The 14,047-nt window shown below is 42.9% G+C and overlaps 1 protein-coding gene across 1 annotated transcript; it reads right to left on the reverse strand.

The window, feature by feature from the left end:
* Positions 1–234: 234 nt before the first annotated feature.
* On the reverse strand, positions 235–13,384 carry fam53c (family with sequence similarity 53 member C). The gene is made up of 6 exons (XM_023968424.2): positions 13,070–13,384; positions 10,861–10,925; positions 10,193–10,437; positions 10,001–10,058; positions 2,233–3,077; positions 235–1,180 (listed from the first exon to the last, which is right to left on the reverse strand). Exons 3-6 carry the CDS (start codon positions 10,265–10,267, stop codon positions 905–907), a joined length of 1,254 nt encoding a protein of 417 aa, XP_023824192.1. The 5' UTR covers positions 10,268–10,437; positions 10,861–10,925; positions 13,070–13,384; the 3' UTR covers positions 235–904.
* Between the last annotated feature and the right edge of the window lie 663 nt (positions 13,385–14,047).

Below are 14,047 nucleotides of genomic sequence, written 5' to 3' on the forward strand. Positions count from 1 at the left end.
AGACAGCAATGGCCTTCCCCGGGTCTGTCAGCTACCATCTTTACACATAACTTGTTTTCAACAAATGATCGCTGTATAATACAATATTACAATGTGCCCTCAGTGGTTGCCTCCCATTTTTAGGTTTTTGTTTAACTTGTCAAACACAGTGCATTCATTATCAATGTCTATACATCTCTATATTCAGAGGACGAGTCCTAGAGATAAGAAATATTAAGAAAACAGCAGAAAAGAAATAACAAAAGGACTAATATCAACTGCTACACAATTCATTTCATTTTCATAGTAGTATTTTTTTTTTTTTTTACAGAAAAAAAAGTTGTTCTTAAGGCTTATGCTGAATCATGTGGATTGTTTACCAGGAAATATAAGGACCGCAGAAATAAAACTGCAATGACATACTGCCCTTTTGCATCAAACTTAACAAAACACAGATATTCAATTCATCACCATCATTCAAGAAAGTCTATTCTTACTACTGTACCGAAAAAAAAGACAATCGAGAGGAAAGTCATGTAAAAGAAAGCAAGTGACCAGAAGGTTGTTAGTCTTCCAACATTCCATCCTAGTCTGTTTGAGGGCGCATTAAGAAGCCATTCAACACACACTACGGGAATAGCTGGCATCTCCAGCATTCAGATTATTCACAAGAATGTTTCAGCAACTGGTTCTGGAATGTACTCTGATGGAAAGACCACATCCATGGCTACCTGCATGAATTGTTCTTATTAGTAGTAGTCATTTCATGACCGTTGTCAATGAGATTATATATATACACCCCAGCTCATCCCATGAGAGAGAAGTCGTGTTCCTGAGAGCCCTGCTGATGAAAGCGGAGCAGGGCTGGGGTGGAGTGTTGAATGCTGGGGCTAGAGGGGAAAAACAGTCTCCAATTAACAAGATTTTAATTTTCTTCAATTAGGCTCAAATCTAGTTCTGTACAATCCCTCTCAAAGACACTCGGCTGACACTCTTCTCGATCAGGGTCCTCCTCTTCCTCCCCCTCTTCACCCTCCTCATCACTCTCGCTTAGAGGTCCAATGCTCGTCCTTCCCAGCCCCTCTGCTGGTGAACATGATCCTCTGAAATCCCCCCAAAAAGGCTCAAGGCCCATGCAAACGTCCCCTCCAGAAGCCAGCCTCCCACGCTCCATACAACTCAAGGGGTCGGTACTTCGAGTCTGGAAAGACACAAATAGGAGAGATCAAACAAGGCCTTGTTTACACATTTTATCAGGCCTCTAGAAATACAAGAGCAGTTTACATTCAGGACTGTATTCAAACCACACATGTTCTCTATTTACAATAAAGAAATAGATATATCAAATGAAACCAAGTTGATATAACTGGCTAGGAAGTGGAAAAATGTAGCATCATACATAATATCTGTGATTCTTTTAACATGGGCGCCAAAGTTAGTTTTTCAGTTAAAATGTGACAAACTGTAGAAACAAATGTAATATGATACCATATCTCCCTGAAAATGAACTGTGATAGTATCGAACAAATTGAATATATGGGGCTGAACGGACAAAAAAACTGTAGAGGTCTAAGCCTAGTCTCGTATGCCCGACTCAAACTCTTCAAATGACTGTGGCTTTTGAAAGAGACTATTCTAAACTTAGCTAGAACACAACTGTTTTACATATACCACATGCACATGTTTTAGTGGGACATTAACAACTTCTTAGTGTAGTATTCTTAGTATTTTTCTAATGTCAGGGGGTGACTGGAAGCACTAAAAAGGGAAGCCAGACTTTCTCAAAGACATTCAGCAGCTGCATGCAAAGTATATGCAAATKAATTCCAGTGAGTCTTGGTGTACAGTACAACAGTGGGCTGCCATTGCCTACAGTCAGGGCCATTGAAACCCTGCCAATCACCCAAACTCAAGGGCTGAGCCTAGGGCATGGGGGGTAGAAGAGACAACTGGCCAAGACATTGGCCTGAGACAATGGGTAACAAGAACAATTATAGGCAGGTGTGGTCTGGGTGACAGTTTTGCCTCATGTATGTCTACTGATGTTATAAAAATGAATGGTCCATCTCACTGATGAATTGGAATGTTTCTTTGTTACAGTATGGTTAAACTGTGTAGTTTGACAAGCTTAACAAGGATGCCTTTTAAGCCTTAACCTTCCTCTGGCTAGAAGATGGCATGTTCCACCTCCACCAATCTACATACGGCAACAATTTATATTCATTTGCTGACCCGCGGTTATCTTTTGTTTACCTGAGTCATCTTGGTGAAGTCCAGTACTGGCCGGGCAAATGGTCTGTCTGGGTCACGGCGTCGCTTCAGGCCCGGTTTGAGAAGAAGCAGGTCGCAGGGCTGGGAGTGGCAGCGTGGGAGCTGAGGGGGGATGGCTCGGCGGAGAGAGGACGGGGTGCTGCAGGCAGAGGAGGGCGAAGCAGGCACAACTGGAGGGGGTGCTGCACGTTGGGGTGGAACTGGAGGCGGGGGCAGGAACTGAGCAGCAGCTTCTCTGATAAGGACAGGGGACAGCGAGAAGCGTCGCTGCGGAGGAGGGGGAGGGTGGAGCGGAGAGGGAGAGGATGAGCAGGACGACGGAGAGGGGAAGAAACAGCAGCAGGCGCCTCCTCCAGCAGTGTCACTTGGGTCCCATGGGAAATTCCAGGGCAGTGGGGAGTCAGGGGAGAGAGCAAGGCTAAAGAATGTGGGGCTTGAAGAGGAGTGTAGAGAGGAGTTTAGAGACGAGCTAGGAGCACGAAGCGGACAAGGCCCCCCCGCTCCCCCTCCACTGTGGCATTGGCGATTCACAGGTGTCCAGACCCTCGACGCGCTGGGTCGCCAGGTGTAACGGCAGCGTGAAAGGTCCTCTGGCACGGACAGTGAGCGACAGTGGCGTTTCGGGGGTGGCGGAGGGGGAGGGGGTGCACCGGGAAAAGACAGGTCCGTTACTGAGGTGCTTGGGACCAGGGGCCGGTGCAGGGCTTCCCCCTCTGGGAGGTGGGTTTCGGGGGAAACCAAAGGGACAGGGCCGGGGGGGAAACTGGAGCTCAGCACACCCTGCAGGCCAGGCTTGGAGGGAGGGCTGAACTGCCAATAACTGCTCTCTGTGAGGATAAAGAAAGATGATACCATTAATATAAACTACTGTCAATATTCATTTAATTAAATTGTGAGAAAATGGACAAAAGGCAATTCATTCCTGATGCAATGTAGTTGCAGCTTGCTCTTGACAACAACCCACAAAGAGAGAAGCGGTACCATGATTAAACTTTTACAGGGAGCTGTTATGCATTAAACACAGTGGACTTGGTCCTTTAAAAGGGAAATTTCACCGCTGGTCTTTCACTGTATATGTCCATTAATACATTAAAAACCAAGAATTTCCAGGCCTCCCGAGTGGCGCAGCGGTCTGAGGCACTGCATCGCAGTGTTGCGGAGTCACTACAGACTGGGGTATCTGTATTCCAGTCATGTGAAATCCATATACTAGGCCCTAATGAATTTATTTCAATTGACTGATTTCCTTATATGAACTGTAACTCAGTAAAATCTTTGAAATTGTTGCATGTTGCGTTTATATTTTTGTTCAGTGTACAGTTGTTTATCTAAACAAAAATCTAGCTAGGTTTCATAATTCGCTGGCTAGACTTTTCAAAGCAATTTGTAACTTTGCAAGCTAACGTTAGCTACATTAGGTTACGTTAGCTACAGCCTATCGGACCGTATCTAACCATTAGCTAGCTAACTAACTACCGCATAAGCTAAAGGCACTGGCTTATGTGTTCTACTTACAGAGTCCGATCCCATCAACATCTGCAGCGGCATCAATATCAAGCTCAGGACCTAGTGTAAGTCACCTTTGCTAAAATTTGTTCCATGACTCCATGATAGGGCAAATAAACACATTGGACCCAGTGGATGAAAGCTTTCAGCCAGGAACAAGCTCAAGCTCAACATCATCTGACTGGGAAGAGGAAAAGACTGCACAGGGCTGGCAAGAGCCAAAGTGTATAGTCTATGAGTCCAAGGTCAAGGAGCTCATGAAGTTCTGCCAGACTAGCTGCCATTGCCCAACACAAGGTTCACCAGTTAATGAACATTCAGGACTCTGCCTGGAACGTGCAGCCAACACAACATCCATATTCAGTAAGACTGATGTTGTAGTATAATACAGAATGCATAGTATGCTCACAACTGCATTGTGGTCTAGATATTGCTAGCTCTTGTACATATGTATATAACAGATTTATTTTATTGAGAATCTTATTTACAAGTGTATTGACAAGTGACTAAACGATTCCAGCTGCATCAGAAACCAAGCAAGTGTTGACTTCAACTTCATGATCAATTTATTGTGATATTCATGTAATGTTTTTTTGGAAGTAACTAACAACAATCTTTATGCGAAAACAAATGATGCAGGTAGTTGGTGTATAATTTACACTTTAATTTGTGGGCAAGTAAACATGTTTCAATAAAACAGCAGATTAGTCAATGTAGCATATAAGTAGACTTGGATTCTATTCAAAYCAAAGTTTATTTGCTCTGGAGACCGAGGTGAGTTTACACAGCAGTACGCAGGAACAGTTGTATGACATACACTGAGTGTACAAAACTTTAAGAACACCTTCCTAATACTGAGTTTTGTACACTCATTGTATATATAGTAGAATAAAAATAAAATGAATACTACAGTTTTAAAAAGGGAATATTTGCATATGGTGTGTTTGGTGGGTGCAATGAGGTGTTCGCAGTCACTTTGAAACAAGGGGAGATTGTTGTTATGGACTTTCCACATCTCATCTAAAGTCATCAACTTATTTGTCCATCGTGTGAGGGATTCATTGCTTTAATGGCCCCAACAACACATGCAGGTGTAACGGATGTGAAATGGCTAGCTAGTTAGCGGTGGTGCACGCTAATAGCATTTCAATCGGTTACGTCACTCGCTTTGAGACCTTGAAGTAGTGGTTCCCCTTGCTCTGCAAGGGCCGCGGCTTTTGTGGCGCGATGGGTAACGATGCTTCGTGAGTGACCGTGGTTGATGTGTGCAGAGGGTCTCTGGTTCGCGCCTGGGGCGAGGGGACGGACTAAAGTTATACTGTGACATTGATGCTGTTGACCCGGATCACTGGTTGCTGCGGAAAAGGAGGAGGTCGAAAGGGGGGTGAATGTAACCGATGTGAAATGGCTAGCTAGGTAGCGGTGGTGCGCGCTAGCAGCCTTTCAGTCGGTGACGTCACTTGCTCTGAAACCTTGAAATAGTGGTTCCCCTTGCTCTGCAAGGGCCGCGGCTTTTGTGGAGCGATGGGTAACGATGCTTCGTGGGTGTCAGTTGTTGATGTGTGCAGAGGGTCCCTGGTTCGCGCGAGGGGACGGACGTAAAAGTTAAACTGTTACACAGGCAAAGGAATTCAGTGTTCTGTGCCTAGCTTCTCTCCACATAGAACAAACTCCAAAAATAATCTGTAGGCCACCAAACMGTATTGTCTGTAAGATAATGACAACAAAAAAATGCCTTTCATGGGCAATCGTTGTGTTCTGTCTGTATTCCTACTGTAGCAACACGATGCAGAACATAACACATCTCACAGCCACACATTAGCTAGTTAGCTACAACACACAGGTATAGTTACTCAAAAACTAATATGAGTCATTCCTTTACTCTCCATCCAAATGAATTCCTTTACTCTTCATCATCATCAAAACATTTCTCCAGCTTTGATCCTAATAAGATGCAATGAGGTTAGCTAGCTATAACAGACTACAGTACATTTTAGGTATAGCAAACAAAGCTGGCTAGCTCAACTTGCCTAGCTTGGCTTGTAGTGGTACTAGTAAGCCCCGTTACGGCCGAATCGATCACAAACGTACATGCTGACCAGACKGGACACGTCGTGTGCGCGAGCGTCGCAAAATACATTTAGAAATCCATGTTATTCAATTATTTCACCCACACTGCTCGCYCGCGCCAACCAGCGTCTGCGTTGCCAAGGGCTAAAATAGAACTCATTCCTATTTCTGACGCAGATCGCGCTGAAAGTCCTGCCTCTCCCATCTCCTCATTGGTTTATAGAAGCAGGTACCCACGTGCCATCTCCTCATTGGTTATACCCACGTGGGTGATTGAAAGACAAACTGTTTTGCCGGTAGTCTTGGTAATACTATGAAAGTTTAGATGCCAATCACCATATAAGTTCAAAGATGAAAAAGCCTGGAAGGAGGAGAGATGACTAGAAACGATTAGGTTGGCCGTTTTATGTGTGGATTAATTGGCGGAGTAGAGGAGCTTGTGCATTTCATGTAAAATAACAACTCAATGTTTATATCCCAGGTCAAATTAGCTAGCAACAGCAAGCTAGCTAAATAGGACAAATTAGCTAGCAAGTGCAAGCTAATTAGCTAAATTGCCATACATGTTTAATGCTTTTCGACCTGTCCCCAAATTAATGTCATTGGTTCAGAGTTTGTTTTGATATTTTAACCTGCGTGTCGTGATGGCGTTTGTTGTAGGGGGACAAAATACATTTATGCACGATGGCGCACGATGGCGCACGATGGCGCACGCGCGCAGCCGGTTTTGGTTCCGTGTTATACTGTACTGAACAACACTGCTTCATTTGAAAAAAGAGCTTATATTGCTAGCTAGCTACCGACTACAAAACAACTTACTCGTTTGTCATTTGCCCTTCTGGTCCAGCTGGTCTAGACTGCCGCCACCAGATGACCTTGGAGGTTCTAAAGAACATCTCCAGCACATCCATATGTGAGACGAAACTTCGATGGTCTGTCACAGACACACGATCCATTGGGTCTGCAGTGACCCTCTACAGTAAGAACTGTCCGCGATCTAATTCGTTGTAGCACAGACAATCGTCTTCTGTCGGAAATTCTGTTTGTTCACTTGTTTACAAGGATATGCTTCTTAGTAAAAACCTATTTGAAACAAGCCATTACACTTCGTTATTATCATGCCATTACATTATTATTATTATTCAGGTTATTACTTATAAATATTAATCAACAAATTAAGAAATGCCAGGTTGAAGGGGATCGGTCGCATTTTCGTATTGACAACATTTAATTGAGTCAAAATAAAGAGATATGCCTACCTTGTTCTTGTCTGTTGGCTTTTCTGTATGTACATTATTTTTATACAGATCCTATTTCGATGCACAAAACCATTCAAACGAAGTATGATGGGTTTTCTTCTACTTTTCCTTAAATATTTGCATAAAGTCACAAACACAGCTGCTGCGGTCATTCGATGGCATTGGCATATGTTCGTCAAAGAGAGAACGCCGTATTGAGAGAAGTAATGTAGCCTAAGCTACTGAAAACACGCCTTTTACAAGATTACATAATGACAGGAGCGTTTGATTCTTATTGAAGAGATGGAGTCCAGACAGGCTTTAGAAACTTTCTGAATGGACATACACTCCCCAGCCATTTTTTTTTAGGTGYTTCGGTCTTACAGACAGTGAGTCATGTGGCTTGTTATATAAAGCAAGCAGACAGGCTTCGAGGAATTCAGTTAATATTCGATTGAATGTTAGTATGGGCAAAACTAGTGACCTAAGCAACATTGAGCGTGTTATGATCGTCGGTGCCAGGCSTGCAGGATTCTAGTATCTCAGAAAACGGACGGCCTCCTGGCCTTGACACGACAGTGTCTAGGGTTGACCGAGAATGGTGCGACAAACACACATCCAGTCAGCGGCAGTCCTGTGGGTGAAAACAGCTCGTTGATAAGAGAGGTGGAAGGAGAATGGCAAGAATCGTTGTGCAAGCTAACAGGCGGGTCACAAACAGACAAATAACACTACAGTAAAAACAGCGGTGTGCAGAACGGCATCTCGGAACGCACAACTTGTCGGTGCTTGTCACGAATGTGCTATTGCAACAGACGACTACAGCAGGTTCCACTCCTATCAGCTAAAAACAAGAAGAAGCGGCTCTAGCGGGCACGCGATCACCAACACTGGACAATTGAGGAGTGAAAAAACATTGCCTGGAACATGACAGCGAGTTCAGTTTACTTGAGTGTCCTGCGCAGTCCATCCATCCAACCAATCAACTACCTACCTCATTCCCATATTTGTTTTAGTTTTTCTCATCTTTTGCACACCAGTATTTCTACCTGCACATCCACATCTGCACATATATCACTCCAGTGTAAGTTGCTCAATTGTAATTACTTCGCCACTATTGGCCTATTTATTGCCTTACCTCCTTACTTCATTTGCACACACTGTATACAGATTTTTATATTGTGTTATTGACTGTACGATTGTTTATCCCATGTGTAACTCTGTGTGGTTTTTGTTGCAATGCTTTGCTTTATCTTGGCCAGGTCGCAGTTGTAAATGAGAACTTGTTCTCAACTGGTCTACCTGGTTAAATAAAGCTGAAATATATATWTWTTTTTTAAAGTCCCCAGACCTCAACCCAATAGAGTATCTTATAGATGGGCTGTTCGCAGCATGAATGTAGCGCTGTCCAATCTGCAGCCATATGTACCAACATTCCTGTGGAACATTTGACACCTTGTAGAATGCCCCAAATAATTCAGGCTGTTCTGCAGGCAAAGGGGGGTCCGACCCAGTACTAGATGGTGTTCCTAATGTCCGGTGAGTGTATAGGCTAGAGAGAATCAGCTTCCTTTCCTGAAAGTAGGCTCTAAGATAATGAATTGACAAGGAAAGTACTGTATGAAGGGGACAGCTATGCTATGGTATGAAAATGACATTGACAATCATACCAAATACAAGTATGAAGTGTATGTAGTGATAGCTGACAAGTACAGGCTTTGAGGAATCATCCCTGCCAACTGTAGTTTCTGTTTTAAGAAGATTCCCTTAGCATGATCCGCCCTAAAGTACATGCATGCAATTGACCAGGTAATGTGGTTTCCTGTTTGGGGTGTATATAAAACAAGGGGTGGTGGAGAAGGAAACCCTTCCCCAGGCACCATAGTACTGTTGTTCAGTCTATTTAACTTTATTAGCAGTAGCCTACTTTTTGAGAAGTGGAAAATGCCTACTTTTTGAGAAATGGAAAATGCACGCACCTCTAGCCCCAGTGCCCAGTGGGGTTGCCTAACACACTCTCTCTCTCTCTCTCTAATAATGGCTTGAATAATGGGCTAGTCCGAGAAGTTTTCTAGGCAGAGACCATGGCGTGTTTTTTTTTAAAGATGAGAATGTCAGCTAGCATTCAGACCGTATGACTGTGCACTCTCAGTAGCCTTTTGAACATATGGCTAGCTACGCTACTCCCCGGGATAGGCATTGAGTTGGACAGCTAACAGGTTGTTTGTTGAATGTACATCCCCTGATCAATCCATCCCTGCGTCTCATATTTTACATTACAAAATGACTGTTATTATTATGATATTACAGTGGTTATGATTACCATATTTCAATGATGAATAGAAATACACCTTGCAAATCACCTCGTCATCCATATACCACTCTATCGAAGGACAAGGACATCTGTAAATTATCAAAAACGTTGTGACATGTAATTTGGCTACTGGTCTATTGTGTCACAACATTTTGGTGCAAAATAATTTCCTAGGATAACTATATGAGCTAAAATGCTGAACATGTGTGCAATGTTTGCAGTGCCAGTGCACTCAGTTGTATTGATTTCTATGCCACCAGTTTAGCGAGTGGTTCCCCCAGTGCTGTCACAGAGTAATTGACAGAAACCAACTGTTTTTCAAAACGTCTCTGCAAATGAACATAAAAAGTAGTCTTTTTTTTTTTTTAACAAGGTGAAATTAGATTACTATTGGTTGTGAATAGGCTACTGGGTGGTTGTCGAGTTGTTTTCTAACAGTTGTTTGCCCTATTAAAATGTTTCATATACTCCTTTCAACAACCAATTCCCTTCTGTAATTTGGAATTCACCCCCATTACCCTGTGCTCGTGTCAACATGGCACAGCACAATGCCAAAATTACAAAGCGTAATGCAAGGCATTGCTGAATCACAGGCTAAGTGGCTATACTTGTACATACTCACCAGGCATCAATCCATCTGTAGGCCAGCAAATTCCTAGGTTGTTGGGGTCCAGCAGAGACTGGAAGACATACATGTTCATTTAGAGGAACCACAGCAGGAGAAATAAATGGTCCTAAACATGAGGACTATATTACAGTCAAGACAAGGGCACGCAAGCAGTCATAGGCTAACACAGAAGTGAAGAAACCTTACCACGTTGAGGGCCGTTTGGTGAGTGTTGCCGTCCAGAATATGTTCCCGCAGACGCTCGACGATCAGTGTGACCATGGCATGGTTGCGAGGAGTAGGGGAGGTGGGTAAGGGGGAGGGGTGACCCTCTGTCTGTTCGTCCGTCTGATTGTGAGTAGCCGAGCTATTCTGGCACCTCCAGTACTCCTCTGGGCCAGGTTGCCCTGCCCAGTCTCACTGGGGCATGTTCATCACTGTAGTCAGCTCACCTGAAGGGAGAAATCAGACACACAACAGGAGCACTGTTGCCACTTTTGTCTTCTCAACAGGAAAAGGCAGTACAAGGGTCACCTTCATTAAGCTCCAAAACAGGAGCAGGTGTTTAAAACGGTGGTGGTGCCTCTTAAATGGGAAATCTGTCTAAATGTTTTAGGACATTTGCAATAATCCCATTTTCATCATATTCTGTACAGTTGGCCATATTGACTTTGGTGACCRATCCCTTTCTCTGTCAAAAGTCTCCAGACCTAGAAGATGGAGACTGACTTTGAGATACTCAACCACTGAACAAACCTTTAGGAAACATGCACATTAACATGTGTTCAGACACACACTATGTAAGTGCAGAAAGATTGGTGACAGGTGCCTGGGGAAAGCATGAAGGCTCAAGGTGCCTGCTGTTCAGGGCTTACCTGCCTGATGAAGCCACTCTGGGTTTCTTGAACAGTCCACGCTATCCGGAATCCCTGGGACGTCCCTATCCCATTGAAATTAAAATGTAAAATGGTTAGGGTAAGGGTTAAGGTTATGGACATCCCCTAGATTCCAGATGGCATTGATCACTAAGCACATGTCCAACAACCAGAACATTTAACCAAAAACGAATATCTCAACCAGTAACCTTAAAAGGATACTTTGGGATTTTGGCAATGAGGAAATGTATCTATTTCCCCAGAGTCAGATAAACTTGTGGATGCCATTTTTTATTTCTCTGCGTGCAGTTTGAAGGAAGTTAACTACAGCTAGCGCCATGATTGGAAGTATATGGCAATAGTAATAGCGTCTTTTTATAGGCACTAAATCCGCCATGGTTTGTTGAACAAAGTCTATGGAGAAAATGAATGGAGTTGTTTTTTAATATTGTAATGAAACAGGCATGGAGCAGGTCTCGAACCCTCGACCTTCTAGCCCGAGGTCCGGCGCGCTATCGACTGTGCCGCAAAAGCATGCTCGTGCGGCGGAGTCGATTTCCGCGCTTATAAACCCAGGGTCGTTACAATATTTTGTTGTTGATAAACACCGAAAATAAGGTCTGTGGTAAGCAGGCTTAGGAGATCTTGTACGTTTTGTTCTACGATATAATCTTCATCAGCTAACYTCCCTTTCTGTGAATTTTTAAGCATGTATGTAATAAAGCACAACAAAGCTCATAAAGGCTTCATAATTCACGAAGGTCATGTTAACTGACTGATATCTCATAGAACAAAWCGTATAAGATCTCATAAACCGGTGTTAAACGGCAACAATAATGTCTGAGGTTATTACAAAACCCTATTCTTTCCCCATAGGAATGTCTGAACAAACCAGAGATAAATCATTCCGTTTTTTAGGACTACAAGCTGGCGAGCTCAATGAACTGGAAGCCTATGGTATCTGCTAGCATGCTAGTAGATACCCATAGACGTCCAGTCATTGCACTAGCAGATACTCATAGACTTCCAGTCATTGCGCTAACGCTAGTTATCATTGGCTCGCAAAACTTACTCTTACTTCATACTGGACACCAACATAAAAATGGTATCCACCTGACTCTGGAGAAGATAAACAAAGAGCCTCATTGCCAAAGTCCGTAAGTATCCCTTTAATGATGGATATGTACATTTGAAAGGGGGTCATACTGAGGTCCAATCTTGCAAATTATTTTTGTATTTATTATGGATCCCCATTAGCTGCTACCAATGCAGTAGCTACTCTTCCTGCGGTCCAGCAAAATGAAGGCAGTTAACTTATATACAATGAAAAACATTACATTTCAAAACACATTAAGTGTGTACCCTCAGGCCACTGATTTACAACACAAAATCTATATGTACGTGTGTGTATGGTGCGTATGTTATCAAGCTTGCCATATCTATCAATTGGCTCTTCTGCATGATAAAATTGCCAATGGAACAGATTGAGAAATAGCTAGTTTGTTCGGTAGCTACCATTTTGAGGGGGGGGGGGGGCATTTGGAAAGCCAGAATGACGGCTACATAGGGCTAGCTAGTAGATAACACAAACTGGCAACCCTGTAGTCCATTACAAACATATCCAGTGTGCAATAGTAGCTATTCATTCACAATTATTATATCGTAGTTTTGAAGGTCGGTCTAAACCCGTTCACATGATATTAAGCATTCTCATCGCTATATCAAATAAAACTAACGTTAGGTATTCCGCTAACATTGGTAGCTAGTTGTGGATGTAACGTTAGATCCACAACTAGCCGCACTGTGACAATCTGATGCTATGGTAGCTAACTAGCCGGTCAGTTAACGCAAGCGCAAATCGTAATGTCTATGGCTAGCAAGCTAACGTTAGCTCAGCCTACGTCAATTTAACTGATTATGCCGATTTGCAGACAAACACATACACATTAAAATCAACATAGGTTGTTGGCCTTAAATTAGTAAATTACAATGACTCCCTCCCCACCATCTGATTCAATCCCTAGCTATCGAGGCTCGCGAGCTATTGCATGCATTTATTGCTACACCCTAGGACCTCTGCGCTGTGTCTAGGACGCGTGCTAGCAAAACACGGCCATGCAGAATATAATGCAGTGAGCTATTTTTCTGATTAATGAGGCTGGTATCAATAACTTTTTGTAACGGCTACTTGATTTAATGTCGTTCTTACCTTGACCAAGAACCCCACCGGACCTTAGGCCTTGCACACACGGGTTAAATACTGCTCATGAAGGATAAACCCAATTTGTAGCCTGTGCAGCTCCCGACTAGTCAGCCGCGCTAGTGTTCGGCTATGGGTCTCCGATGTATTGACCTATTAAAAAGCATAACATGTACCAGACCATTCGTCGATTCCAATATCTGGAACATAAAATCTAATATGATCAGCGTGTCAAATATCTAAAGATACTATCGCCCTTTGAAAAATACATCGCCTACAATCAATTCATCCAGTCGTCCATTTAAAAAAAACATTCACACGCCCGTAAGCGATTGGAATTCATAAATAACATTTACCGTGAGAAGGGGGGAGGGGGGCAAGCAGTGAGTATTCAATAGTTCAAACAAAATATAAGTCGACAAATTTAAAATAGCTCGGAATTTATGCTGGAAATAAAAAGTTAGCTCAAAATGTCATTCATGTTTGGAATATGCAAAAATTGGACTGAACCGACAAAACTGTTGTGGGACTTGTAGTTCGCTATATCAGGATCAGTTGTTTACGTGACAAATTGATAAGACCTGACAAATAGTGTCAGGGCCCAACATTGGAATCGATAACTTTTTATATTAGGCTCTAAGACGCATTGATCATCCCACAATACATTTGCGTCAAATTGGCGGGTATTGGTGTGGCAAGTAAAAACAAAACAAAAAACACCCTAAGCGTATAGTGTCATCTTGTGGCTGATTGGCGTAATACAGTTAGTATGTTGGAGCCTAGTGCCATTTCCCCAGAGTCAATTTTCCACATATTCAATTTGGAACATATCTTTATTAATTTCGTTCTGCATCAGTACTCAGGTTGTACAAAAATACAATTAAGAAAAAAAAAAAAAGAATAAAAAAAACTACTAAACAAAGTGATAGCATTTTCCCCATCGACATTGTTTTTAGAAAAACAGCTAGGTAGGCAGGAGAGGATGGT

Source organism: Salvelinus sp. IW2-2015, linkage group LG23 (assembly GCF_002910315.2).
Source record: "Salvelinus sp. IW2-2015 linkage group LG23, ASM291031v2, whole genome shotgun sequence".
Lineage (NCBI taxonomy): Eukaryota > Metazoa > Chordata > Actinopteri > Salmoniformes > Salmonidae > Salvelinus > Salvelinus sp. IW2-2015.